Source organism: Excalfactoria chinensis, unplaced genomic scaffold (assembly GCF_039878825.1).
Source record: "Excalfactoria chinensis isolate bCotChi1 unplaced genomic scaffold, bCotChi1.hap2 Scaffold_344, whole genome shotgun sequence".
NCBI lineage: Eukaryota > Metazoa > Chordata > Aves > Galliformes > Phasianidae > Excalfactoria > Excalfactoria chinensis.
This window is the reverse complement of record NW_027315632.1, coordinates 26,814-51,804: the sequence shown is the minus strand read 5'-3', so window position 1 is coordinate 51,804 and position 24,991 is coordinate 26,814. Positions and strand designations below refer to the sequence as shown.

The following is a 24,991-nucleotide window of genomic DNA, read 5'->3' as shown; positions in this document are numbered from 1 at the left end:
ACACAATCCCCGCGGTCTCCACGTCCCGCAACCCCCAACCTGGTTTTAACGAACAAACATTTTATTAAACTATTAACACGTCCCGGTTTTAATGAGCAAACATTTCTATAACACATCTGACTGCCATCGTGTAGCAGTCGCACACCAGAGAACCACTGCTTGGTGTGTCTTGCTGGAGCCATCTGTAAATACAGTAACAGCATTAGGTATTGGAGCATGTGAAAGTAAAGCATTAGTAGCAAGGGGGATATCAGTCAAATTATGTAGCTGGTATTCAGTCATAAACGCAGTGTATTGCATAGGAGAGAGGATCATTCGTAACACAGTTTTCCAGTCATGAGGGGTCATAACATAACTGTCACTGTTTGCAACCAAAAGATTGTATGTAAAGGCTGACTGAACTCCGTATGTTCTCACTGACTTCCTTAATTCCTTCACTGCCTCACAAGGCAGGGATTCCCATCGGGGAACCTGATTCGGCTGATACAACATAGGAAAGGCTTGCAACGTGTCAGCATCACCCCTTAATATTGCTTCTTTTCTGCACTGCTCTAAAACGCCGCAGTACGCCGTAGGGAAATTAGTCATTCCTGCTCCCTTCAAAGTATCATCACGAGGAAATGCGTCTGATTCGCTTTCTGGATCTACTGGACTGGGGTCACAACGATCCCCTGGTTTCGATCCGTCTGTGTCTTTAACCACGTTACATGCGGGCTGCAGAGACGCAGACGCAGGAGTCATAGCCGTGGTGGAGAGAGGCAGCGTCCCGACGAGTGACGTGGGCGGGGCGGAAGGCGGCAGCTGGCTGGTAACGGCTGCTTGTGTCGGAGCGCGGCCGCTGTTCTTTCTTGCGCTGGGCTGGAGGTTTCCCCACCGGCGTCGGCAGCTGACGGTGTTGTGGTTGTCCGAGCGGCAGTTCTGGCACCATACACCGGCGGCTTGGCAATTCCGTCGCATATGTCCCTTGATGCCGCACCGGAAACATTTGTAATAGGTGCTTGGGCCTGAATTGGTTACCGCAGACGCTTGTAAGGGTGCAAGAGCTGCTAACACTTGGTTCTGAGAAGCCTCAGCCTGTGCCTTTAATCCTGCCCCTACCTCCTTAATAGCCTTAACTATGAAAGCCTGAGCCCCTGTGAGCACACTCGATAATCTGTCTAACACCTCCTCTATTGTCCAATTACTCCTCAAAGTATTTATAATGCCACAAGCTGTAGCGTTACAGTTTTGAAGTGCACACTGTTTCAGCATTATTTCCCTCATGTATTCTGGTACTCCAGCCTTCTCTATGGCTCCAGCTACCTTATCTATAAACGCTCCAAAATCCTCATTTCTTCCCTACTGGATTCCCATATAAGACGGCAGTCCACCTGGTGCCTTGATCTTATCCATAGCCTGTCTGGCCAGATACATTGACTCCCTACATTTAACTGGCCCTAATAAAGCCTGGGCCCCCGTCCGGATGAAAGGACCCACCCCTAAAAGTTCTTCAACGGTTACATTATACAAGGGATCTCCCGGCTGCCTAACTATCGCCGCGCTCTGTTGGCACATCTCCTGCCAATAAGCATTAAACAGCAGTTGTTGGTGCTGCAAAAAAATCAGCCTAGCTATAGCCCGACAATCTGATGGCAACAAAACTTGAGTACTCCAGATATAATCCAACATCTGTCTCGCTGACTCGCTTTTTACTCCAAACTGACTGACCGTAGACCACAATTGTGATAACAATTTCCAATCTAAAGCAGTGATAGCAGCCTGTATCGCGCCTGCAGGATTAGGTGCATACACCACCGGAAATGCCATCCGTTGCGCAGCTTCCAACGCCTCACCGTCCCCTGCCTCTAAACAAGCCCGCGCCAGCGCAGCCCAGGCCCCCCTCCACTCCCGCGCGACGGCCTCCACTAGGTCAGTCCCTGCCCCAGGGAGCGACTCGTTGCCAAGGGGGGTCGAGGGGGCCGGCTGTAGCACCATGGTGGATGCAGGCGGCTCGTCCGATACAGACGTGCCTGGAGGCGGAGACGGGGCACTCGGCTCCGGGGCCACTGGCAACGCAGGCTCGGCGGCCAGCGGCAAATTTACGGTGGACACAGCAGGGGGCATCGGGCAATCTGACCACTCACTATAATTCTTATTCCTCCCCTGCACAACACTAGCTTGCTCTGTTGCTTTCTTTTCTGCCTGATATCGCAACAACTCATTATAAACCACACTCATCCACACACTCATCCACACACTCATCCACACACACATAAACACACGCCACCACTTTCCGCATTTTTTAGCCATTTTCTCCCCTTCTATCATTCCCTGCTCAGTAAGATCATGCACCAAATGCGGATTCTGAAATAACTCTTTAGCATATTCATACGCTAATAACTCGGGGAGTTCCTTTTCTAAGTCTATACCTTTAAATTGTCTCCGCCTAAGAAAAGCGGAAAATAATTCATGAGCCGCTTGCCTTTCCATTCCTATTTGTCAGAGCGCTGTTGCAGCCTTAAAGGACGTTGGCGGCCCGTATTGGCTAGGCCCTTCTATAAGGTCACCTAGAGCACCTGCACCTTCTTTTCCTGGCGCGTGCTATCCCCGCTGCTTAAGGATCCGAACCTTCGGAAAATAAATCATATGCTGCTTGCCTATCCAAGTTTACTCACGTCGGTACCGTTGCAGCCCTCCAGGCTTCGGCAGCACGTATCGGTCGAGCCCACCTCTCATGGTCGCTCGAGACGCGGAGCTTTAATTCGGCTCTTTTAGTCGTCCTCGCTGCTAAAGGACCCGAACCCAACGCAGTCCCCGTTCGTGGCAACTTCTTTTTTCCCTGGCAAGGATCCCGTCTCTTCTTACTTAGCAGAAGAAGATGGTCCCTGTTTGGGCGCCATTTGTTGGAAAAGACTGCGGGAGACGTGCCTCATATATCATGGTCAACAGGTCTCATTTATTAGGTGTTACAGCATCTTGTTTATACAGTCAGTAATAAGCTCATGCATATTGCAAAAGTAAAGCTCAGGATTGGTGGGTTATATATTACTTCATCTGACCTTTGTGGTTAGTCTTATGGTTACTTTTGTTCATAGCTATGCCTACACATTGCTACACATCTTGTTTTTTCCTTTAGGCCGTCCTTGCCTCTCGCTACATATTCTGTCTTTAGCTACATATCCTGTCTTTCACATCCTGATTTCTCCTCACTGTTGCCTTTAGTCACATACCTTCTCTTACAATTTAACTAATGGAATCTCATCATGTCCTTTCTCACGAAGCCACTCTGCATAAACACTCTCCACATTTCCCTTTATTATCCTTTTACCCCTTCTCATATCCCTCTCAGTTCCCTCATTCTGACCCATAGAGTCCCCTGTTGTCTTCCCAGAATCACCCCAGTGAGTCCCCCTGTCCCTTCCTGAAGGGTCCCTCCCCCATCCCACCCCTCCTATTCCCCCATTCTGATCCTCTTCCACCCCCCATATCCCCCCCAACCCCCCATCCACAATCACCAAGGTTGGAGAAGCCCTCCAAGCTCCCCCACCACCCACCCATCACCAATAGCTCTCATTCAACCACGGCCCTCAACGCGGCATCTCCATCTCCACCACCCCCTGCGCAGCCCATTGCAGCCCCCAACCACTCTTTAGGAGCAGCACTATTTCCTCACGTCCAGCCTGAATCTCCCCTGGCACAACTCAGGGCCGTTCCCTCCCATCCTATCACTGTTACACGGGAGCACAGGCCGACCTCCAGCTCATCACAACCTCCCTTCAGGAGCCTTGAGGTCTCCCCTGTGCTCCTCTTCTCCACGCTGACCCATCCTGGCTCCCCATCAGCCCCATCAGGTTCTCCAGACCCCTCGTGGCTGCACCTCAACCTCATTGGGTTGAAAGGGACCTCAAGGATGATGAAGCTCCAACCCCCCCATGCCTGGCAGGGCCACCAAACTTCCACTATTGACTAGATCAGGTTGCCCAGGGTCTCATCCAACCTGGCCTTCAACACCTCCAAGGACGGGGCATCCACAGCCTCCATGGACATCCTGTTCCAGGACCTCCCCGCTCTCATAGCAAAGAACTTCCCCCTGATATCCAACCTAAATCTGCCCTCTTTCAACTTAAATCCATTTCCCCTTGTCCCGCTATTATCAGCCCTTTCCAAGAGCTTACTCCCCTCCTGGATATAGGTTTCCTTCAGGTACTTTAGGCTGCAATGAGATCACCCCCTGGATATAGCATATGGGTTCCCTTCAGGTACTGAAAGGCTGCAGTGAGGTCACCCCGCAGCCTTCTTTTCTCCATGCTGAACAAGCTCAGCTCCCTCCACCTGTCTTCATAGGGCAGGTGCTCCAGCCCCCTGACCATCCTCATGGCCCTCCTCAGGACCCTCTCCAACAGCTCCATGTCTTTCTTGTACTGAGGGCTCCATACCTGGACACAGTACTCCAGATGGGGTCTCACAAGAGCAGAGTAGAGAGGGACAATCACCTGCCTATCCCTGCTGGCCACCCCTCTCCTAATGGAGACCACACCGCCAGCCCAGCTGGGGACAGCCGCTCGGAGTCGGGTAGACTGTGCCGGCGCACCCGAACCACCACGGAAGCGACACCTGGCCTCTGCCGGGGAACGACCGAGTGGATCGGAGCAGAGTCCACCAGGAGCCAGGAGGACCCCGAGCCGTGTGTCATGGTTTTGTGCTATTGCTGTCAATATTCTACATCATGACATCATGTGCAGTATGAATCGTTAACTGAGGGTACAAATAGTGGCAAACTGTTTTGATGGTATAAGAATTTGTAGTTGTTAATGGCATACGGAAGTGTAACAGAGGGTATGTGGAAGTGTAACAGAGGGTATGTGGAAGTGTAACAGAGGGTATGTGGAAATGTGGAAGGTTCATGCTCCCGTTCTGTGGAATGGCAGCATCCCGAGTACTCAGCTCTTGGAGGAAACTACATATCCCAGGGGACGACGCGGCCAGAGACAAATCACCGGAGGAGGACACATATATAATCTCACTCCCAGGCTGGAACGTCCTTCTTTTCGCTCTGTCTATCGTTTTGGAGCGCTCCATCCCTGCCGTCTCCCTCTATCAGCAACGTTCCAGCCCGTTGCCTAGATCATACTAGGCCCCCCTGTTCTCGGGGACTCTTTTTCTCTCTTTCTGTCTCTCTCCCTGTCTTGTTCGATTTATTAGCCGCAATTATATTGTATCATATTGTGTTATCTTGTATTCCAATATCGTATTTGGTAAAATAAGTTTTCTCCTTAGACTGCTGCCACTGTTTTTGTCCATTCCCCTCCTTCCAGGGGCAGCAGCCTCTATCACAGGTAAATCTAGGTAACCCATTTACACCGTGCTGCGCTGCTTCAGTCCAATGGCTTCATGATGGGCAGTGCCGCGTGTTTAGTGCCAGGGGGCAGCAAGGGCACATTGCTGAGCGAGAGCCAAAAGAGGAGAGGCTGGAGGACAAGAGTGTCTGGTGGCCATTTTCAATTGGTTTGTTGGCTTCTTCCTCCTTCCTCCAGCCTGCATGGTGGACTCGGTACAGCGAGCCACGAGGCACTGCCTCCTGCTGCCTGCCTGCCTGCCTGGCAGCAAGAAGCGCTGCTGGAGATGGGAGACAGGATTGTCGGGTTGGGTGCAGCAAAGGGGGAAAATGAGGGAAACCCAAATACTTGCGAGTGGTCATTGCATCTTAGGTCTGGGCTCAGCCCGTGCAGCAGCACCTCGGGGCTGGGGCCGAGCCCGGTGCCTGGGGCTGTGCTGCCTGCAGGAGGGCTGCGGGGCTGGGGCAGCCGGTGTGGGTGCAGCACATGGGCATGGGGGAGGGCCGGCAGCAGGGAGGGCGTTGGGCCTGAGCCCCGCTCGTGTTGGTCACAGCACAGGGGCCGCAGGGGACGCCAGGAGCGCAGAGCAGGGAGGGCCGGGCTGTGTGCAGGCCAGGGCATGAAACCTTCCCTCGGCAGCTGCTGAGCTGCTGAGCTTTTCCCCCACGTCTGCAGACTCTCCGATGAGGCTCTGCAGCAAAGCCAGCCGGGCCATCCTGATAGTGCACAAGGGGTTAGGAAAGGGCACAACTGAGTGGCCATTGAAGAGCACAAAGCAGCGAAGCACAGCACGAGCCATTGACTGCCTGCACAGACGAGCTTCTGCAGGCACCTCCGTTGGAGATCTGCGTACTGAGTGTGGGCGGAACGTGAAGGGAAAGGAGGAGAGGAGGGGAAGGAAGGCAAAGAAAGGAAAGGAAAAGAGGAGTCCAAAAGGCCAGAGCAGGAAAGGAGAAGGAAAGCTCCGTGCCGCCGGCGCCACCCGCCAGGAATCCGGGAGCGAACCCCCCCACAGGCCCGGGCCGGCCCCAGGCCGCCCTTAGCAACGGGACGGCGCAGGCGGTTGCTAGGGCCGGGGCAGGAAGTGCTTCCTGCCGGCCGAGAGCGCTTCCGGGGCAGCGCGGCGTGGCGGCAGTTTGAATGGGGCCGGTAGGAGCGGGCTGTGTGCTGCCAGCGGGGCCGGGCCGCGGTGCGGGGCACGGAGGGATGTCGGCGGAGCAGCTCGCGGTGCTGGCGGCACGCAGAGGCGATGCGTGCGGTGCCAGCGAGTGCGGAGCTGAAGGAAGGTGAATCCATGTCCTTCCTCTGGCTGTCGGCGAGCGGGACGAGTCAGGGCTGCAGTTGTGTGTGATGGTGTTTGTTGCTGGGACCGGCTGCCCGAGCAGAATGGGGGCAGCGAGAGGGAGGCTTGACAAGCGCCCGCAGTCAGCAGCACGGCCCGTTCCTGCCCGCCTTGTTGCTGCTGTTGTGAGTCTGTTGGATGTGGAAGCTGGAGGTATTAATGGTGGGTCGTGGTTGAATCCCCCAAGAGGCCGCCCAAGGAGAGGCGCTGGATGCCAACATGGAGAGCAGAGCTTGTGTGTCCCAGGAGGCAGGCGTAGTCAGGTCCGCTTTGGAGCCTGCTGTTGTTGGCGCTGAGCTCAGGAGCCCCATCAGCGTGGTGCTGCGTGCTGCGTATGGCAGCCCGAAGAGATTCCCTTGTGGTGGAAGGGGGAGGCCGAAGGAGGCTTAGGGCCCTTTGCTCAGGGCCGGCTCCTCTGTGCCCTCTTGCTGGCCGGAGAGCAGGGCTGCCCGCTGGGCACAGCGAGTGCCTTCTGGCTGCCGTGCCGTGCCCTGCCCTCCAGCCCCCTCCTCATGCCATGTGGAACGCCAGTGCCAGCAGTGCCAGCAGCTCGGCCGCCATTTTAGAACCCTGGCCATGTCACAGCCGTCGCCTTGGTCACCGCTGCCCCACGCAACGCACTCGCCTCTCCGAGCTCTGGCCGTCAACAGCCATGTGGGCAGCCAAGAGAGCGAGGCTGGACGATGGGCAGGATGGAGGTGGGAAGATGGAGCCGGGGACCGCAGGATCCAAGAGGAAGAGGGGGCCCGCCATGACCATCGGGCAGCAGACAGGCAAGAGAGCCCGTTCCCATCGCGCCTGGACCAGCCCCGTGACCACCTCCGTGGAGCCCATGGAGGTGGATCCACCTCTGGATGAGCCCATGGAGGTGGATCCACCTCTGGATGAGCCCATGGAGGTGGATCCGCCCGCGGCACAGCTGGCCTGGCACCACACCACCGTGCCAGGCCCCGCATCAGTACCACCAGGGCTGCAGCATCGCTGGTCCAGGCGCAGGGCTCCTTCCCATCTGCGCGGCCCCCGCCCCCGGCGTTAGCCGGGAGGCTTCATTTAACATCTGCTCCTCCTCTGCGGGTCCCCGGTCCCATCTTAACCCTCCTAGGTCCCATCTTAGCCCTGTTTTTATTGTTGGTTTTCTTGTTAATTTAGTTGTAGGGTTAGGAGTAGGTTATTGTTCGTGTTTTTGAGTTAGGAGTAGGTTATTGTTCGTGTTTTTGATTAGGAGTAGGTGTTACTGTTCATGTTTTAGTGTTAGGAGTAGAGGATTGTTCCTGTTTTAGAGTTAGGCTTAGGTTACTGTTGGTGTTTTATTGTTAGGTGTAGGTTTTTGTTCCTCTTTTAGAGTTAGGCTTAGGTTACTGTTCGTACTTAGAGTTGGGTGGGTTCCTACCAGCAGCTGGCAGCAAACAGCGCTCACTCGGTAAGCACACGCCTGCTTTCTCACCCAAAGACGTGAGCGCTGCTCCACGAGTGCGGAGATGTGCTGACATCTCCCAGGGATGGGATTTGCAGCTTGTGACTCTTGTGTTGCAGGTTGTCGAGGGGCAGCGCGTGAGTGGCTGTGAAATGCAATTGGGCTTCAGGAGAGCAGTCTGGAGCTGCGTCTGGAGCTTCCATTGTAAGGTAGGTGTGCCTTACTGTAAGCGTGCTCTGAAGCAGTGCTGGTTAAGCACGGCTCACTCCTCTGTCTTCAACAGATCAGCTTTCTGCTCGCTTTATTTCCGTGGCTGGCGTTGTAGAGCACAGCAGCAGCAAGGCCGCGAACACGTCCACAACCAGGTACGTGAACGTGGGTAACTTTAATGGTAAGAATAACATTGCTGTGATATTAATAGGGCAGTGGTTACGTGTGTGTGATGGAGCTCAGGGATAGGTTTAATCTTGCCTGGTAAGCTCTTCCCTTATTTGACGTCCACCCGTCCTCTCTGCTTCTCTTCCCCCACCTGCAAGTGCAGCAGTACCGAAGGCTGAGGGCTCTTGTCCTAGGCAGGCGGGCAAAGGCAACTGGAATGCAAGTTTGATGTCCCTCTTTGTTCTCGGGTCAGTAGGCCCTGGATCTCTTCCGAGCAGCTCTCTAAGTTAGCCTGGAAATGTTTGCTAGCAGGAAGTGACCCCGTCGCAGTGCCTGAGACTAACGGTGCCTTTTTCCCCCTCTCAGCAGGCAGCCTCCGTGAGAGCAGTGGAGCAGCAGGCTGTCTGCACTATGGCTGCTGAACTGCATTTCTCGCCACCTGAGATCCCTGAGCCCAAACTAATGGAGAACGTGCTGCGCTACGGACTCTTGTTTGGAGCCTTTTTCCAGCTCCTGTGTGTTCTGGCCATCATCCTGCCAGTTTCCAAGTCCCCAAAGGCAGTAAGTAGCGCTGTGTGAGACTGATAGCAATGCTCAGGCAGTGGGCTGGGAGGGAGCCGTCTGTAGCTGTTGCCTACGGCAGAGTGCCCCGGCACTGCTGAGAGTGCCGCACTTGGTTCTGTCCTTCCTTCCGCATTCCAGCAGCCTTGAGGTGCCAGCTTGTCCTATCCTGCAGCTGCTGCTGCGCCCTATGAGCTGCCAGGCAGGGGGTCCACTAGCCAAGGACCGCCTTGCTATAGAGGATTTTAGGCTCTGGTTTGCATGGGATTTTTGGGAACTAGACAGAGGGGGAGTTTCTAATGTGCCCTGAGGTCAGGAAGGCGATTTCCAGTGCTGGTCCCCAAAGCTGCTCGGTCAGGTGACTTGAGCTCCCAAAGCCAGCTGTCAGCCAGTTGTTAGGGAGCTCCCTGACTGTGTCCCAATTGCTTCTCGTAGGACTCGGAGGGTTTTGAGTCTAAGACTTGGGAGACGGTGAAGAAACCCAAGGCGAGTGCTGCACAGCTGAGCAAGAAAGCCAAGAAGGAAAGCAAAAAGAAACGATAAGGGCTTGAGCAGTGAGGCGCAAAGGACAGCAGAATCGCTTGGAATGCTTCCTCAGAGGTGCACCAAAGGACACAGACTGCGTGGTCCTGTTTTCAGGCATGGCCGTGCTTTCCCTTTTGTGGACTGCGGAGAGGAACTAAGGAAGCTGTGTCTTTAGTCATTACCAGTATCCCGCCTATTTGATTTCCCATTGAAATGCATTTTGGTTGCATTTGGCATCTCTTTCTTGCAAATAAAAGCCAAACAAACATTTGAATAGTGGTGCTGCCTCTTTCAGTAGCTGCTCAAAAGGTGCCTGGCTCGGGCTGGCAGTCGCAGGGCCATGAAGCGGTCGGCTTCACGTCCCTCCCTGGAAATGGAGCTGCTCGTCCCACGTTTCAATTGGCTGGGAGTGTGGATCTGCCTGGGGGTAGCGAGGCCCTACAGAGGGATCTGGACAGGCTGGAGAGCCGGGCTGAAGCCAATGGGATGAGGTTCAACAAGACCAAATGCCGGGTCCTGCACTTTGGCCTTAACAAGCCCAGGCAGCGCTATAGGCTTGGGGCGGAGTGGCTGGAGGACTGTGTGGAGGAAACGGAGCTGGGGTGATTTGCGGAATCAAACTCTATAATCCAGAGATGGGTTATAAAGCAGGTATGTTTATTTCAGCGCTGGGTGCAAGGAGGATAGCTCCTCCAAACTTGCACACCAACTGGTAAAACCGTGATACAGATATAGGTACACCTCATGCATAGTCAATGACTTCTATCATGCAGACCCCCTCTTGTTATCGCCCATCTTGTCAGGGAGATGCAACTCCTCTTTTGATATTTACAACCCCTAATCCCCTCCTCGCCAGATGTCTCAGGGAGTTCTCACACCTTATCTGCTCTCCCAGACCCACTGTCTCCATTCCTTGTTATTCTACCTAACTAAATCATTTTCTGTCCTTGTTACTCTACCTAACTAAATCATCTTCTGAACACTACCTTTAACTATCCCCCTTCTAGCCCCCCTTTATTCTGAATTCCAGCAGAGCATCTGTTTTCTGCTTCCCTGTTCAGGGGGAACTGATTGATGCTCGGCTGAACATGAGCCCACAGTGTGCCCAGGTGGCCATGAAGGCCAACGGCATCCTGGTGTGTATCACAAACAGTGTTACCAGCAGGAATAGGGCGGTGATTGTCCCCCTGCACTCGGCACTGGTGAGGCCGCACCTCGAGTACTGTGTTCAGTTTTGGGCCCCTCACTGCAAGAGAGACATTGAGGCCCTGGAACGCGTTCAGAGGAGGGTTATGAAGCTGGTGAGGGGTCTGGAGCACAGACCGTGTGAGGAGAGGAAGGAAAGGGGGAGGGAAAGGAAAGAAAGCGAGAGGAAAGACACGACATCTGCCGTTCATGATCGGGTCCTTTCCCGGCAGCCGCCCCCCCCCCAACAGGCCCCGGGCCGCCCCCAGCCCGGCCTGAGCCACGTGACAGGAAGTGCTTGGCGGCGGCGGAGAGCACTTCCGGGGCGATGCAACATGGCGGCCCGGCGGGGCCGGGAGGAGCGGGCTGTGCGCTGCGGACGGGGTCGGGCCTCGTGCCGGGGCACGGAGGGGCTGCCGGGGGAGGAGCTCGCGGCGCTGCCGGCACCCAGAGGCGGCTCCCCGGTCTCGCTGCGGAGTCAGCCGGCCGGCCCCAAAAGCCTGGAGGCAGAGCCTGAGCCGGTCCGGATCGTGCGGTGCGGCTCCGGCCGTGCTGGGCCGCGCGGCAGGAAGACGTCCGTTTGTTTGCCGGTCGCTCGCTGGCTGTAAGATCCGGGTGGCGCCGGGTGCCGAGCCGCGACTCCCCGGCGTGCTTCGGTCCGCTGTTGTGCGACGTGTCGGTGTTGACGTGCGGAATCAGACTCTATAACCAGGATCAGGTTATAAAGCAGGTACGTGTTTATTCAGCGCTGGGCACATGGGGGATGGCTCCTCCTAGCATGTGCACTGATGGACAGAAGCGTTAGCAAGTTATAGAGCAAGCGTATCCATATTCCTAACATATCCATTGTTTTTCCGGGAACTCATGCACATGCTGTCCCTCCTACTGACGCGTGCGCAGTCCGTAGTGGGGGTCTCGCTCCGGTGGTCGTTGGGATGAAGTCAGTAGTCTTCCTCAGGTTCCTTTGACCCAGTTCCTCTACTCAATCAGTCAAAGCCAATTTCTTTGGCTACCTTTCCCTTATGCATACCCCCAACGGTATTGTCTTAACTATAGACCCAGCTGTATTATCCCAGCTGTGTTATCCCAACTGTATTATAACTATAGCAGTGTCGACATGTCCCACTAGTCCTTTTCTTCTAACATTCCCCAAAGCCTACGATGCTTAATCTTCATGAAAGGCCCCTATTTACCTAATTCTTACTTTCAGTGTGCCTTGTTGTTTCAGGTGTCCGAATGAGGACTCCCCGCCGGAATTGGTGCCGAGCAAAGCGCGGGTGAGGAATGGATCCGCCTCGGTGCCGCATTTGGCTGGGGCGGTGGGCATGGATGAAGGTCGGTACGGACGGACTCAGTCTGGATTGCAGGGAGCGGGACGAGTCCGGTCTGCGGTTTGGCGTGGAGGTGTTTGTTGCTTTGAAGGGCCGCCTTCATAGGCCGGAGGGAGGGAGAGGGAGCTTTGAACAGTGCGAGCAGTCGGGAGCACGTCGCGTTTCTGCTGCTGTGTTGGCGCCTCCAGCCCCCTCCTCATCCTATGTGGAACGCCAGCACCATCAGTGCGGCTGCCAGTTTAGAACCCTCCCCACCTTGGTCACCTTGGTCACCGCTGCCGCACGCAACACACTCGCATCTGACAGCTGTGGCAGATAACAGCCATGTCAGCAGTGAAGAGGGCGAGGGTTGAAGTTTGCCCAGTTTCAGGAGGGAGGATGGAGCTGGGGGTCCTGGAAGCGAAAATGAGGAGGGGGCCCGCCATGACCATCAGGCAGAGGAGGGTTAAGAGAGCCCATTTCCATCGCGCCTGCACCAGCCTGATGACCAGCAACCATGCGGAGCCCATGGAGGTGGATCCACCCGCGGCTCAGCTGGCCTGGCACCACACCACCGTGCCAGGCCCCGCACTGGCACCATCGCAGCTCCACCGTTGCTGGTCCAGGAGCTGAGCTCCTTACCTGCTGCGCAGCCCCTGCCCCTGGCATTAGCTGGGTGGTATATTTGTAACATCTGCTCCTCCTTCGGGCCTCTTCTGCAGCCAAGTTCTGTGGGCCCCCAGACCCATCTTTACGCTGTATGTCCCAGTCCCTGTTTCTCTTGTTGGTTTTTGGGTTAAGTTTATTTTTAGAGTTAGGCGTAGGTTATTGTTGGTGTTTTCGAGTTAGGCATAGGTTATTGTTCATGTTTTAGTGTTAGCAGTAGGTTTAGGAGTAGGTTTAGTGTTAGGAGTTGGTGTTTTCTTGTTAGGAGTTTGTTCCTCTTCATGCTGTAGTGTTAGGAGTAGTTGGTTGTTCCCATTGCAGAGTTAGGCATAGTTGGTACTGTCGAGTTAGGATTGGGTTCCTACCAGCAGCTGGCAGCAAACAGCGCTCGCTCGGTAAGCACACGTCTGCTTTCTCCCGCGGAGCCGTGAGTGCGACTGCCGTGAGAGCGGAGGTCTGATGCCATCTGCGAGGGATGGGATTTGCATCCGGTGGCTTTTCCGTTGCAGAATGTCCAGCAGCAGAGCGTGAGTGGCCGTGAAATGAAGCTGGGCCTCAGGAGAGCAGTCTGGAGCTGCGTCACGAGCTTCCTGCGTGGCCAGCACAAGGTAGGTGTGCCTTACTGTAAGCGTGCGCTGAAGCAGTGTTGGTTGAGCACGGCTCACTCCTCTGTCTTCAGCAGATGGGCTTTCTGCGCGCTTTATTTCTGTGGCCGTAGAATTTCCCTCTTTCTTACCATCAGATCTGCGAAGGTTTTTTGTGGGAAGGTTTTGAGGGATGAGGGAGTAGAAATTGCTTTTGTCACGAGTCATCTGGAAAGGTTTCACACAAATGGTGACATTTGCATAGGCTTGAATTCAGCATCATATCTGCTTCTCCCTGGGTTCAGGTTCTTCAGGTCTCCTGCCTGCTTTTTACCCTTTTATGAATGGAGAGTGGAGTTTCTACCTCAGAGCAAAGTTTCATGATTAACAGAAACAAATATGGAGCTTTCCAAATGGACGTAGTTGTTTCTTGGTAAGCTAGCAGTCCTCCTTATCCTCACCAGTACCACTTGACCTCCATTTTACCTTGTCGTGGATAATGACTGAGCTTTCTGGGGAGGATATTAGATATCAGATGATTTCAGCTCTGCATTTTTTTCTTCCTCCGAATAGCAAGGGACTGCTGTGCTCTCATTAATATCATCAGTGAGTAGATGGTGCCTCCTGTTTGAGCCTAAACTGCTTTCCATAGTTGAGTGGTTGGAAACATTGGAAACTTAAAATTGTTTGCGCAGAGTGAAGGTTGCGAATACAGTTAGAATACAGTTATACAGTGCTCTATCCCCAGAGCTTTCCATCATTTTTCTTAACACAGCTTACGGTTCATTATAAAAGAAACTAACAAAGATGAACTTGGGTTGGCGTAGCCCATTTTAAATGATCCTTCTGTGTCTTTTCCAGGCTGAATGTAGCAGGTAGCAGAATGGAGACTTTCCTGAAGCGCTGAGGAACAGACACAAGCTTTTTTTGAAGGCTTCAACGCAATTCTGCCACAGCAGTGTCTGCGGTACTTTGATGCTAAGGAGCTGGAGGTAAAGGATTCTTTGACTATTGCCAGATCCAGGCTGCTCCACGTAATCCTTCAATTTCAGTCAGTGTCTGAAGAGCAGAGTTCATTAAGGCTGGTGGTTCTGTTTCCAGGATGCTCACGTGAGAGAAGCCTTCTGTATCAGTGAGTATTTGGTTAGTGTGTTGTTCTTCGCTTTCTTCTTTGCAACCAACTTAGACACATTTCTAATGTTAAGATTCTGCCAGCATAATTTTTTTTGGCTAATGGTGTTTTTGTCATCCTTGACAATGTGATTTGCGTGTGTTTATAGAGTGAGCAATTGGAAAGCAAGGGAGATAAGAACCAGATATCAGTGGATGGTTAAATTACTGAGTGGACCAGGTTTTAGCTGCTTTTGTTCTCTCCAAATTATACTCTGCAGCAGAACATCGTATTTCTAGCACAGAATGGTACGGTTAGGCAATGGCAAAGTATACGTTCCTAGTTTGAATGTCTAAATACAAACGTTTTCGTGACTGGGTTTTCTCTTTTGTGGCCTCTCCACATTTTCTTTGTGAGCGGATGTTGTTATTTGCTGTGGAAGTCTGAGAGTTTAATATTAAAAACGAGCAGGTGCTTTGAAGTACAGTAGTATGTACTTCATGATACAGTAGTATTTAAGTACAATAGTCTTGCTGTAGAAGCAACTAGCTTGTAGTTTCCATGTTTCTGATCCTTTTTCTCCCCTAGAGGTGCTCCTGTGTGGAATGCAAGAAATGGATCCGAATGACTGGCAGAGGCATACCATCTACCGGCGTTACACCAGAACCAGCAGACAGATGCTGTGGTTCTGTCAGGTTTGTAGACATCTTTTTTTCCTCATAAGAACACAGCAACAGCTTAGTGAGCAACAGTCAGAATTACTCAACAGATACATAGCGTGTAAATATAAATGATAACTGCTGATCCAGCTGTCCGAGGGGTGATGGGGAAGTGAACGTCTCAATATTAAACTTAACATCAGTGTTAATTGTTATTTTTCAGTTTGTGAAAGAAATAGATAACGAGAAGAGAATGAGACTTCTACAGTTTGTTACTGGAACGTGTGGATTACCAGTGGGAGGATTTGCTGACCTCACGGGTAACGAGCCCTCTTTAATGCATTTTATGCTTGTGTTAATTCCTTTTTTCCTAATAAGGACCAAGCTGTGTGTTTAAGGGTATTTTCTAATGAGTTTATTTGGAATCTTTTTTCCGAGTCTTCCATGTGGGTAGAGCTGTGACAGAAAAAGGGACGGAGGGAATGTGAACATGCCGTGCATCAGTGACTTGGTAGATGGTTTGGACGTGGTCCTGGCAGGGCAGCCTGCTCTGGGTATCCCTGCTTGCTCAGAGTGGAAGGACTAGGTAAACTCCAGGGATTCCTTCCAGTAGCAAACCAACGATGTGATGCAGTGGTTGAGTTTCTTTGAAAACCGCTTGATAGTTTTGCATTTCACTACGTGGATTTCTTCAGAGGGATGTAGTGAGAGACAGATGTCGTTGTGCTCTGCAAGTAGTTCTAATCTTGTTTTCGAGCCTTTCTCGCGCTGTTGTCATGTATTAACTACTGGTAGACACAGGCAGTTAGACCTAAGAATTCATTGCTTGATTTTTGTACAGGGAGCAACGGACCCCAAAAATTTTGCGTTGAGAAAGTTGGGAAGGAAAACTGGTTCCTAGAAGTCACTCCTGGTAAGTACGAAGGGTCAAACTCTGCCGTGGTTCTGTTCTTACGAATGGCAATCTCCTTTCACATTGTAGGAAGTGGGTGTGATATGGAAGTGGCTGAGATTATGTGAAAGCAAAACACTGGGTGATGGCAGTAAGCTCTGCTGAGTAATAGCTGAACTTCTGAAGAGCAGTTTTGTTGTGGAGCTGATTCCATTGTAAATGCCGTGGATTTGCACACCACTAAAAACATCAAGTTACTTTTAGTACTGAAGGTAGTACTTTCTTCTAAAGAGTCTGGGATCGAATCTTTCATGATCACCACACCCGATCTTGGCAATGAAAACAAATAGCCGCATTCGTGCTCCCTGTTGGCTGGAGGAAATGTAGCTTCTGCTCAGTTTCTCAGTTCTGCTGGTGCTTTGTGAAGATGCTCAGATTTTAACTTTCAGATACAGAAGAGAGATAAGGTGAGAGTTGTTACTAAACACGTTGCCAGTTCTGGAAAGTTATCGCTGCTCAAGTGCTTGTTGTGCTTTAACTCTCACAGACAAACGCACGTCAAGATACAGCTGTTTTGGAGGGTACAAATGCAGTTATCCCTCTGAACAGGACAGTTCACATGCCTGTGTTCCTAGTGGATTTTTTTGGTGGTCTAAGCTGTTCTTCAATACTTAAGGTTTCTCTTTCTTTTCATTTTCAGTCGCTTGCACCTTCCACCCTAGAAGAATTAGGAGCAGCTGAAGGAAAAGCTGTTATTTGCAATTGAAGAAACAGAACGTTTGGGGCAGGAATAGCTGCGATTTGCACTTTGAAGAACTCAATGTGACATTCTTCTTCTCTTCTTCTGCTTGTTGCACACTTCCTTGTAAAGTAGACTTGACTTGGATTATTTGACAATAGTAGCGTGTAAGTAAATGGATGTTATCCTGAGGTTTTATCCACGTAAACTCTGGATTTCTGCCGAGCACTTTCAGAAACCAAAAGAGCAATCAGATATGGCAACAAAGGAATTGTGACCCGAGTAGAGATTTAATACAGCTCTGGGCTCTGCTTTGTTTCACCTTTCGTCACTTAGAATGCGTCCCTAAGGACTGAGAGATTTTTTTAAAATAGTTTTGTCTTTCCTATTCAGTAGCATATTTGGCTACTGATGTACTGGGAAGTTCAGTAGTAGCTGCAGTGCTGCAGCAACATCATCACCTCTTGACAGCAGTGTTATTAGAGCCGGCTTGTAACCGTCCTCTGCCTACTGTGAGCAAATCCATCACTTAAGCTATTCTTCTAACTCAGGTGTGGCTGGACTGTTTTTCCTTGCCTGGAGTCTGCTCACGTGCCAGTGGGACTCAGACTGCTGTTCAGGGGATGTCAAACTGTGGCACCAATCCAGGGCGTAGCTTTGCTTTGTTTTCCTCACAGTCTTGCTAATTTCAGCAAAAGAACCGTCTGCCCAAAGTTGCTGGAGATTTGCTTGTGCCCTCTGAGGAGTTCTGATCTTTTTCTGTGTAACACATTTAACTTTTCAAACTATGTTCACACTGTGGTTCTTCACTTGTTTTGCAGAAGACAAGACCACCTGGGATTGCACTGATTCAACTTAGATTCCCGTTTGCAGACTGATGTTTCCTGTCGGGAGTGTTAATGGATGTTATACTCAGTGTTATTCTTCCACGATGCTGTCAGTTTTCTCTGGAGACTTCTTTGGTGTCTCAGGAAGAGGTACAAAATAACTGGGTTTTGAAAATGATGGTACTTATCATTTTTGGTGATGAACTAATGATGCAGTATTAGCATTATCAGTTCTCGGAGGACTTGAAAGTTTGTACATGGATTCCAGACTGTTTGTCTTTATATGCTCTATTGAACAAGGCCATGAGCTTGGATAAGCAGCACTGGATGGTAAAATACTGTACTGAAATTCATTGTCGAAATGTCCTTGTATTGTAACTTCCAAGACTCAGGTAACTGTAACAATATCTCCGTAAGTCAAATACTGGCATCCTTCCGGGAGCTCCATCTTTCTTCCTCTGGGCTCAAAGTCCTCTGGGGAAATGCCACTCCTCCCCTCCCTTCTGAGAGCCACAGTGCCCAAAGAAGGCAGGCCACAGGACCAGAAGGTGAACTCTTGAACTGCCACCGCTCTGCATGATGTTCTGATGTGGGATATCTACAAAACATCCCCAAACCACAACAGGTAGCACGGAGCTGCAATGGGGAATGCCCTCCACACACGGCCCTGTCGGTGCACGATGCTGCAGGCACGCTCCTTGCCATCTGCACACACGTGGGCCGGCTTTGCACTGCCGGGCACATCATCTGGCCTGGGCACTGCAGGTACCCACATGATGGGGTGCAGACACCGCAAGGCCAACCCTGGCTGATTGTGCATCTCATTCCCGCTTGGCGTGGGAAGAGGGGACTTCAGTGGGACACAATTGCTCCAAAGGAGTTTGGGGGCTCGGTTACAAATGTTGCCCTGACCTGTTGGCCTTGTCTGTCACCAGTTGCAGTGGTTACAAAGCACACGGAGGATACATTGCGTTGTGTAAGCTGAATAAAACACGGGATCACACAAAGTACAAACGTCTGAGTTACAACAGCACACATCACCAACTTGTCACAGACACTAGCCCGTGGTTCTGCAGGAGTGGTGACACAAACATTACAGACCATTACTGATGTCAACATCTTCCTTTCCCACCCTTTTCTTCCCTGCACACGAAGCAGCAAGCTGCTGGCCATCAGAGGGCTTGCAGTGACATCAGAAGGTGGCTGCGGTCATCTGAAGGCTTTTCTGGTTGTTGGAGGGCTCCACTGGTTGTCAGAGATGTTCACTGACCATCAGAAGGCTTCGTTGATTGAGTTGGGATGTCACCAGTCATCAGAGGGCTTCATTGGTCAGTGGAAGATTGGAGGTGTCCATGGGAGGGGATATGCAGCCCTTGTTCTGGGTGATGGGTAGGGAGTTGGGGCACTGAGGCACACGGCCTAAAGCAGACCCAAAGGAGTGACAAGTGGCTGCAATAAGAGAGGGGCTAAAAGTAGGGTGTTGTGGTCACACTGTGTCCATGCAGAGGCGGATCAAAGGGTGAAGGCTTTGGAAGAAAATGTACGGAGGAACTGAGAGAGAGCAGAGAGAGGGTACTGGGGTTGATGGCAGCATGAGGAGCTCCATCCTTTAGGACTTTGGAGCAGATGATGAGTGAGGGAGGGGAAGCCCACAGGGGTGCAGGACATGGTGTGCATGGCATGGAGCTGGGGAGGCCTCCCAGAACTGTGAGGTGGCCTGTCCCTGCTGAGCATGAGAACAAGGACACGGACACAGAGAGTGTAGGTTTGCTGAGGGATTTATTGATCAACAGAGGGTGTCGCTGATCATCGGGGTCTTCACTGCTCACAAGAGGGCAGCACTGGTCATCAGAGGATGTCAGAGCGCTGCACTGGCAAGGAGGAGCCTTGTCCCTGCAGGGTTTGTCCCCAAGGACTCGGGGCAGGAGAAGGACTGGCAGCAGCCAAGAGACCCGGGGCAGGACGTGGGTCCCCTGGGGACAGAAGCCACCAATAGGGCACCCTGAGCCTACCCCCTCCAGATCCATTCCTCTTCACAGCCCCATAGAGCGCAAAGGAAGGGCTGGAAGTGACAGTGCCCAGGTCCCCCTGGAACAGGCCACAGACAGTCCCCTCCATGCCATCAATTAATTCCCAGCCCCTGATGCCTGGTCCTCAGGGCTGCGGAGACACCCAGGGTCCCCAAAGTGCCCTGTAGTACAGGGAACCATTGTGAGCACTAGAACAACGTGGCCAAGTCACGGTCATGTTGCCTGCTCAGCCCCAACTGCCCCCATTGCCTCCTTCCCCTTCCCGCTGCCCACCCATGGCAAGAGGGAGCCCAACAGAGGCTTTGGAACACCAGGGGTGTCCCCAAGGCCCAGGGGAACTGAGAGAACAGCAACACATCCCAGCCCCATCCTCTCCCCTCAACTCACAGGCCCGGGAGAGGGAGAAGGCAGAGATGGGTCAGCAGTGCCAGCATCATAATGGGCAGCTGGCCATGATGTCACCGCGTTGCTGTGGTGGCGTTTGTGACACGGCCACCCGGGAGGGGGGTGAAGGCAGAGCACAGAGGTGGGTCCTGCATCCTGAAGGAGCATCTGGTACAGAGCAGACGCATCTGAAGGATGAGCTCCAGCATGGCTGACGCCGACAAGGAGCAACCTGGAATGAGCGAGGACGGCCCCATGGTGGGCCATGCCTCTGGACGAACACGCAGTGAAACTGAAGGTACACGGGCCCACAGCCACCATGGGAGCGGTGCTGCAGCCAGTCTTGGGATGGAGATGACACTTTTTCATCTGCCACCTCCATCCTGCCCAGCAGTGGGAGGGGTGCCAGGAAGAGGCAGATGCAGAGTGTGACCTGCTTTTCCTTTGCCCTCCAGAGCGAGTTGCCGTCTGGGATGCGGTGGCCGCCTTCATCCGAGATCAGCTCCTGGTGCACAAGGTGTGTTTGTTGGCTGTCGGGTTCCTCCTCGCTTTGTCTGGCTTAGCCTGGACTTCCTCTGAGCCTTCCCCTGCACACACAGCAGGAAACTCACCCCGTGTTTCCCTGCTGAGCTGTGTTTTGGAGGAAGGGAGAAGGGAAGGAGCGGGCTGTGCAGCCCCAAAGCCGTCCCCCCTGCCCTGGCTTGTGCCTCTGAACAGCAGGAGGGGGCTCCTGAGCACTGTCCCCGCACAGGACCAGCTCCAGCTCTTCCTCCAGCCAGCCCTTAACTCTTCCGCCCTTTCTTCCTCCTCCACTCGCAGGGGGTCTGGATTCCCACCTTCGGCTCCTTTGACATCATCTCCAAGGAGATCAGGATGGAGAACAAGACCGTGACCCTGTGCTGGCCCGTGTTTCAACTGGCCAGCAACCTCATTGCAGTGCACCACCTCAGGTCCCGCAGGGGGTCCCTGCCAGGTAGGAGGGGGGATGAAACCCTTGCTGGCTTCATGGATGGGGCAAACAGGGCCACCGCCTCCCTTCTCAGAAGCAGACCTCCCCCTCTGAGGAGCCCGTCCAAACGCGGGGCCGTTCTGGATGATGTCCCTGAGAAGCAGTTCTAGGTGGAAGAGCAACCTTATCATCAACCCCATCCCTGGTATTTTCTCAGTTGACAGGAAGGTGGAGGCCCTGAAGAGCAGCCAGGTGGCCGCAGCCGCCTCTGTGAGCTGGAAGACAGCACAGAAGTGCATCCAAAGCACCGTGTCACTGCTCTCCAGCTGCCTGCAGAATGGGGAGAACGTGGCTGTGGTTCTGAAGGATGTTGGAGTGCTGCTCATTGACGGGCTGACCTTCCAAATGAAGTTCTATTACGACTTCCTCGAGAAGCTGTCGGGGAAAGAGAACTTCAGGAGAGCCGTCCGCAAGGTGAGCCGTAGGTTTCTCCATAGCCCGGGCAGTGCCGTGAGCCTCACTCAGCCCGCACACGGCCCACCAGGACCTGGGCAGCTGCTCGAGCCGTGCAGGTGCTGCGGTGCTGTCAGCTCTCCCTGCCTCGGGCTCCTCGTGTCCCCTGTGCCTCAGCCATGACCAGGACATCTCACAACCTCCCTGTTCCTCCCCTGCAGGCCCCCTCGCTGCTGGACATGGGGGTGTCCCGTGTGACACCGGTGGCTTCCCTGGTGTTCTCTGGATGCCTTGTTGTCTTTCCCAAGTGAGTATTTTCTGCTGCTTGATGCAGCTGCTCAGCTCTCATTCTGTAGCACTTGTGCCTCGTGTCTGTCAGTGTCCTGCCCAGGAGGATGTGCCAGAGAATCACAGAATGATTGGAGCAGGACGGGAAAAAAAGAGCACCCGGTCCCACTGCCCTGTGGGGAACAGGGACACCTAGCTCCAAATGAAGTTGCTCTGAGCCTGGTCCAGCCAGGCCTTGAATGCCTGTCCAGGCACCCAGCTGCTCTCTGGGCAAGACATCCCAGTGCCTCAGCACCCTCCAGCCAAAACCTTCCTCCCATCCAAAGCCAGTCTTCCCTCTTTCCGCCTGAAACTGTTTCCCCTCCTCCTATCCCAAGTGACCCTGCTAACGGCTTTAGAAAGCCTTCATGCAGCACGAAAACATGCCGGTGAGCAGACAAGCATAGTGAGCGGCAAGGATTGCTGTTGCACTGTCACACCGCTCACTGCCTTTTCCTCGCTTCCAGGTTTCAAATGGAGTTGGTCCCCAAACTGCCGCCCCTGATACGCCGCCAGTCCTCCGGGAGCTTCTCTGGGTCAGGGAAAGCAACCAAAGTAGAGACTTTGCCACCTCTTACTGGGGGCAAGAAAGGTAAAGTGGCTTCCAGCTCCTTTCCACGGCACAGGCAATCAACTGGAGGTGGGCAGTCCCTTGCTGACCATCAGCCCAGGGCTCTGATGTGCATCAAACCTTTGTGCCGGCTCAGCACGGCCTCTTCCCCTTAGGTTATGGTTGGCCAGTCCAAAAGGAAGGTGCAGGGTGTGACGTACCCCCATCCCTGGCTATGGCAGGAGGATGTGGGGATCTCAGGCCCTGCCCTCCCCCACTGGGAGGGCAGGGACCTCAAAAGTCACCCTGCCGCCTTATTGTCACCAGACAGCTCCTCTTTCCCAAAGCCAGCGTCCCTCCTGCAGCCCCAAAGCAGAGCTGAACTGCAGAGAGGAGGAGTGGGGACAGAGATGGTTTCAGGGCAGGTTCTGGGAACAGGCCTGAGTGCTGCTTGTGAGCGAGCCAAAGGCTTGACGGCGAATCTCCTCTTCCTTCCCAACTGCAGTAAGATTTGACAAGACTCCAACCTTCATCAGACGCCTGAGCACTGCAAGTGTTGATGGAGGGCAGTTGCGAAAGATAAAGAACAGACTGCGGAGGGAGAGCATCGCCTGCAGGTGAGGCTGGAGGCTGTGGGATGGGTTGTGCGTGGAGGTGACCCAACGAGAGCCCATTCCCTAACACCAAAGGGTCGCTGCTTGTTTGTGGTCGCCCGAGAGTGCTGGGATGGGGATGCCAGGATCCCCCCAGCTCACAGGGCTGGCCCCTCTCCACATCTCCGGAGAGCCCCGGGGCAGCCGGTCAGCTGTCTGTGGGGAAGGCTGCATTACAGCCCAGGGTCCTGGCTCAGTCTTGAGGGATGCAGCCCCAAAGCCATCAGCCACTCAGGCGGACCCCTCCCGCTCTGTCCTTTCAGTGTTCTGCCACCCATCCAGGCAGTGCATGCAGCCCCACAGCAGCCGATGAGCTGCCAGCTGCAGGACCATGAGGAAACGGATAACCAAGAAGGGCTGGGCCGAACAAGACGGGTCAAGTTCCTTGATGAAGAAGGAGAAGCAGAGGAAGCCCAGCATGAGGGTGCGCTGCCCGAACTGCAGGAAGATGAGACCCCAGACAAACCATCCAAGCTGGCGCTTCGGGCATGCGACTCGGTGACACTTTTGAGGAAGAGGGTTGAGAAGAGCAGGGAAGAGTGGGAACAAGCCAAGGAAATGGCAGCAGCAACATCCCGTGGTGAGACCAGCCTGCCCGAGGAGTCCTGCGACAGATCTGTATTGCTGCCTCCCATAAGGGAAAAAACGGGGTCTCCCACTAAAAAGATGGCGGCAGCAACATCTCATGGTGAGCCCAGTTTGCCCAAGGAGCCCTCTGTTGTCCCATCTGGGTTGCTGCCACCCATAAAGGAAGAAACGAGGTCTCCCACGCAAGAGATGGCAGCAGCAGCATCTCGTGCTGAGTCCAGCCTACCCAAGGAGTCCTCAACCATCAGATCTGGATTTCTGCCTCCCATAAGGAAAGAAACGGGGTCTCCCAGACGTCAGTCTCCAAAGACTGAAGCCCCACCCCGCAGGAAGAGCCCACCCAACACACGCTGATGCGGGCATGGGGTGCCCAGGACAGACAGAGCTCCACTGGTGGCTGCAAAACAGCTGCTGAGTCCATTAGTGCCATTGAGACCCATCTGTGTCGTTCCTGCATGCCACCTCCTTGAAGAAAATCAAAGGAACAAGGAGAGCGACTGAGGACTCTTGCAAGACCCCTTGCCTCTGGGAGATGCTTAGGAACAAAACCCTACAGCTGGAAGTGTTTTCAAGGCAAGGGATAAAGACTGTCATGGCTTCACAGAATCACAGAATCACAGAATGACCCGGGTTGGAAGGGACCTCAAGGATCATGTAGTTCCAACCCCCCTGCCTAGCAGGGCCACCAAACATACGCCTTTACTAGATCAGGTTGCCCAGAGCCCCGTCCAACCTGGTCTTGAACACCTCCAAGGACGGGGCATCAACAACCTCCCTGGGCAGCCTGTTCCAGGCTTGCTAATTTTTGCTATTGCTCTTTTACATCACAACATCTTACTTAATATACAAATCTACACACAAATAAACCATCATCAAAACACCTTACGCACTTGGGTCTGTATGCATATATATAGACTGGAGTTACCAACTGCTCTCCCCCAGCATCAAATTCCCTTGTGGTACACACTGAGCATCCCCATCATTCTGCAGCACCCACCGAGTGCACCCAGCTCCCTGGGCAAAAGCAGTTCCAGGGAGAGGTTTGCCCTTTCCAGAGGCTGGAAGGACCCAAACTGCTTTTCCCAACATGCTCTTTACATGCACTGCAGGGACTTTATCTCCCTCTACAGTGTGCAGGGGGCTGGATTGGCTAGGACCATCACGACTGACAGATCCTCTAGTACTGACCAACCAAGTGGCTTCTTCCCAATTCTTCTCCAAGTGCTTGAATGTTCCACCACCCATTGCTTTCAGCATAGCTTTCAACAACCCATTGTATCTTTCAGTCTTACCAGAGCTGGTGCATGGTAGGGGATATGATAAACCCCCTCAGTGCCATGATCTTTGGCCCAAGTATTTATAAGGGAATGTTTGCAAGGAGTCCCATTATCAGACTCAGTTCTTTCTGGGGTGCCATGTCGCCACAGGACTTGTTTCTCAAGACCCAATTTGGTGTCTCTGCTGCCATCTGTCGCATGGCAACCACGTGGAACGAAGATCCCAGAAACACACACATCTCTGTCATGGTGTTATCTGGATCAATCTGCCC

General features: G+C 53.2%; 3 protein-coding genes across 4 annotated transcripts; all 3 read left to right on the top strand.

The window, feature by feature from the left end:
- The first annotated feature begins 6,439 nt into the window (after nt 1-6,439).
- On the top strand, nt 6,440-9,807 carry LOC140264922 (protein MANBAL-like). The gene is made up of 5 exons (XM_072360824.1): nt 6,440-6,601; nt 8,191-8,280; nt 8,355-8,436; nt 8,816-9,010; nt 9,446-9,807. The coding sequence occupies exons 4-5, from the start codon at nt 8,861-8,863 to the stop codon at nt 9,551-9,553; spliced, it is 258 nt and encodes an 85-aa protein (XP_072216925.1). The 5' UTR covers nt 6,440-6,601; nt 8,191-8,280; nt 8,355-8,436; nt 8,816-8,860; the 3' UTR covers nt 9,554-9,807.
- A 1,247-nt stretch (nt 9,808-11,054) lies between these two features.
- On the top strand, nt 11,055-18,761 carry LOC140264924 (E3 ubiquitin-protein ligase Itchy-like). 2 transcript variants are annotated; one of them, XM_072360828.1, is made up of 8 exons: nt 11,055-11,450; nt 11,949-12,055; nt 13,206-13,304; nt 14,142-14,412; nt 14,980-15,086; nt 15,274-15,370; nt 15,892-15,963; nt 16,643-18,761. In XM_072360828.1, exons 5-8 carry the CDS (start codon nt 14,997-14,999, stop codon nt 16,681-16,683), a joined length of 300 nt encoding a protein of 99 aa, XP_072216929.1. In that variant the 5' UTR covers nt 11,055-11,450; nt 11,949-12,055; nt 13,206-13,304; nt 14,142-14,412; nt 14,980-14,996; the 3' UTR covers nt 16,684-18,761. The 2 variants fall into 2 exon arrangements, with proteins under 2 accessions (XP_072216929.1, XP_072216930.1); XM_072360829.1 differs by having other exon boundaries at nt 14,142-14,423; nt 14,982-15,086.
- A 1,270-nt stretch (nt 18,762-20,031) lies between these two features.
- LOC140264920 (coiled-coil domain-containing protein 81-like) lies at nt 20,032-23,796 on the top strand. Its single transcript, XM_072360823.1, has 9 exons — nt 20,032-20,220; nt 20,378-20,439; nt 20,742-20,895; nt 21,089-21,345; nt 21,546-21,631; nt 22,119-22,243; nt 22,707-22,818; nt 23,118-23,393; nt 23,616-23,796. The coding sequence occupies exons 1-9, from the start codon at nt 20,118-20,120 to the stop codon at nt 23,794-23,796; spliced, it is 1,356 nt and encodes a 451-aa protein (XP_072216924.1). The 5' UTR covers nt 20,032-20,117.
- Nucleotides 23,797-24,991: the final 1,195 nt, after the last annotated feature.

What these genes read in the sequence shown, in the direction of transcription:
- LOC140264922 (XM_072360824.1), top strand. Translation starts at nt 8,861, where the DNA reads ATGGCTGCTGAACTGCATTTCTCGCCACCTGAGATCCCTGAGCCCAAA. An exon ending in TTTCCAAGTCCCCAAAGGCA is followed by an intron (nt 9,011 to 9,445) that starts GTAAGTAGCGCT and finishes TGCTTCTCGTAG; the next exon opens with GACTCGGAGGGTTTTGAGTC.
- LOC140264924 (XM_072360828.1), top strand. Translation starts at nt 14,997, where the DNA reads ATGCAAGAAATGGATCCGAATGACTGGCAGAGGCATACCATCTACCGG. An exon ending in AGATGCTGTGGTTCTGTCAG is followed by an intron (nt 15,087 to 15,273) that starts GTTTGTAGACAT and finishes GTTATTTTTCAG; the next exon opens with TTTGTGAAAGAAATAGATAA. An exon ending in AGGATTTGCTGACCTCACGG is followed by an intron (nt 15,371 to 15,891) that starts GTAACGAGCCCT and finishes ATTTTTGTACAG; the next exon opens with GGAGCAACGGACCCCAAAAA.
- LOC140264920 (XM_072360823.1), top strand. Translation starts at nt 20,118, where the DNA reads ATGAGCTCCAGCATGGCTGACGCCGACAAGGAGCAACCTGGAATGAGC. An exon ending in AACACGCAGTGAAACTGAAG is followed by an intron (nt 20,221 to 20,377) that starts GTACACGGGCCC and finishes TTTGCCCTCCAG; the next exon opens with AGCGAGTTGCCGTCTGGGAT. An exon ending in TCTTACTGGGGGCAAGAAAG is followed by an intron (nt 22,244 to 22,706) that starts GTAAAGTGGCTT and finishes TCCCAACTGCAG; the next exon opens with TAAGATTTGACAAGACTCCA.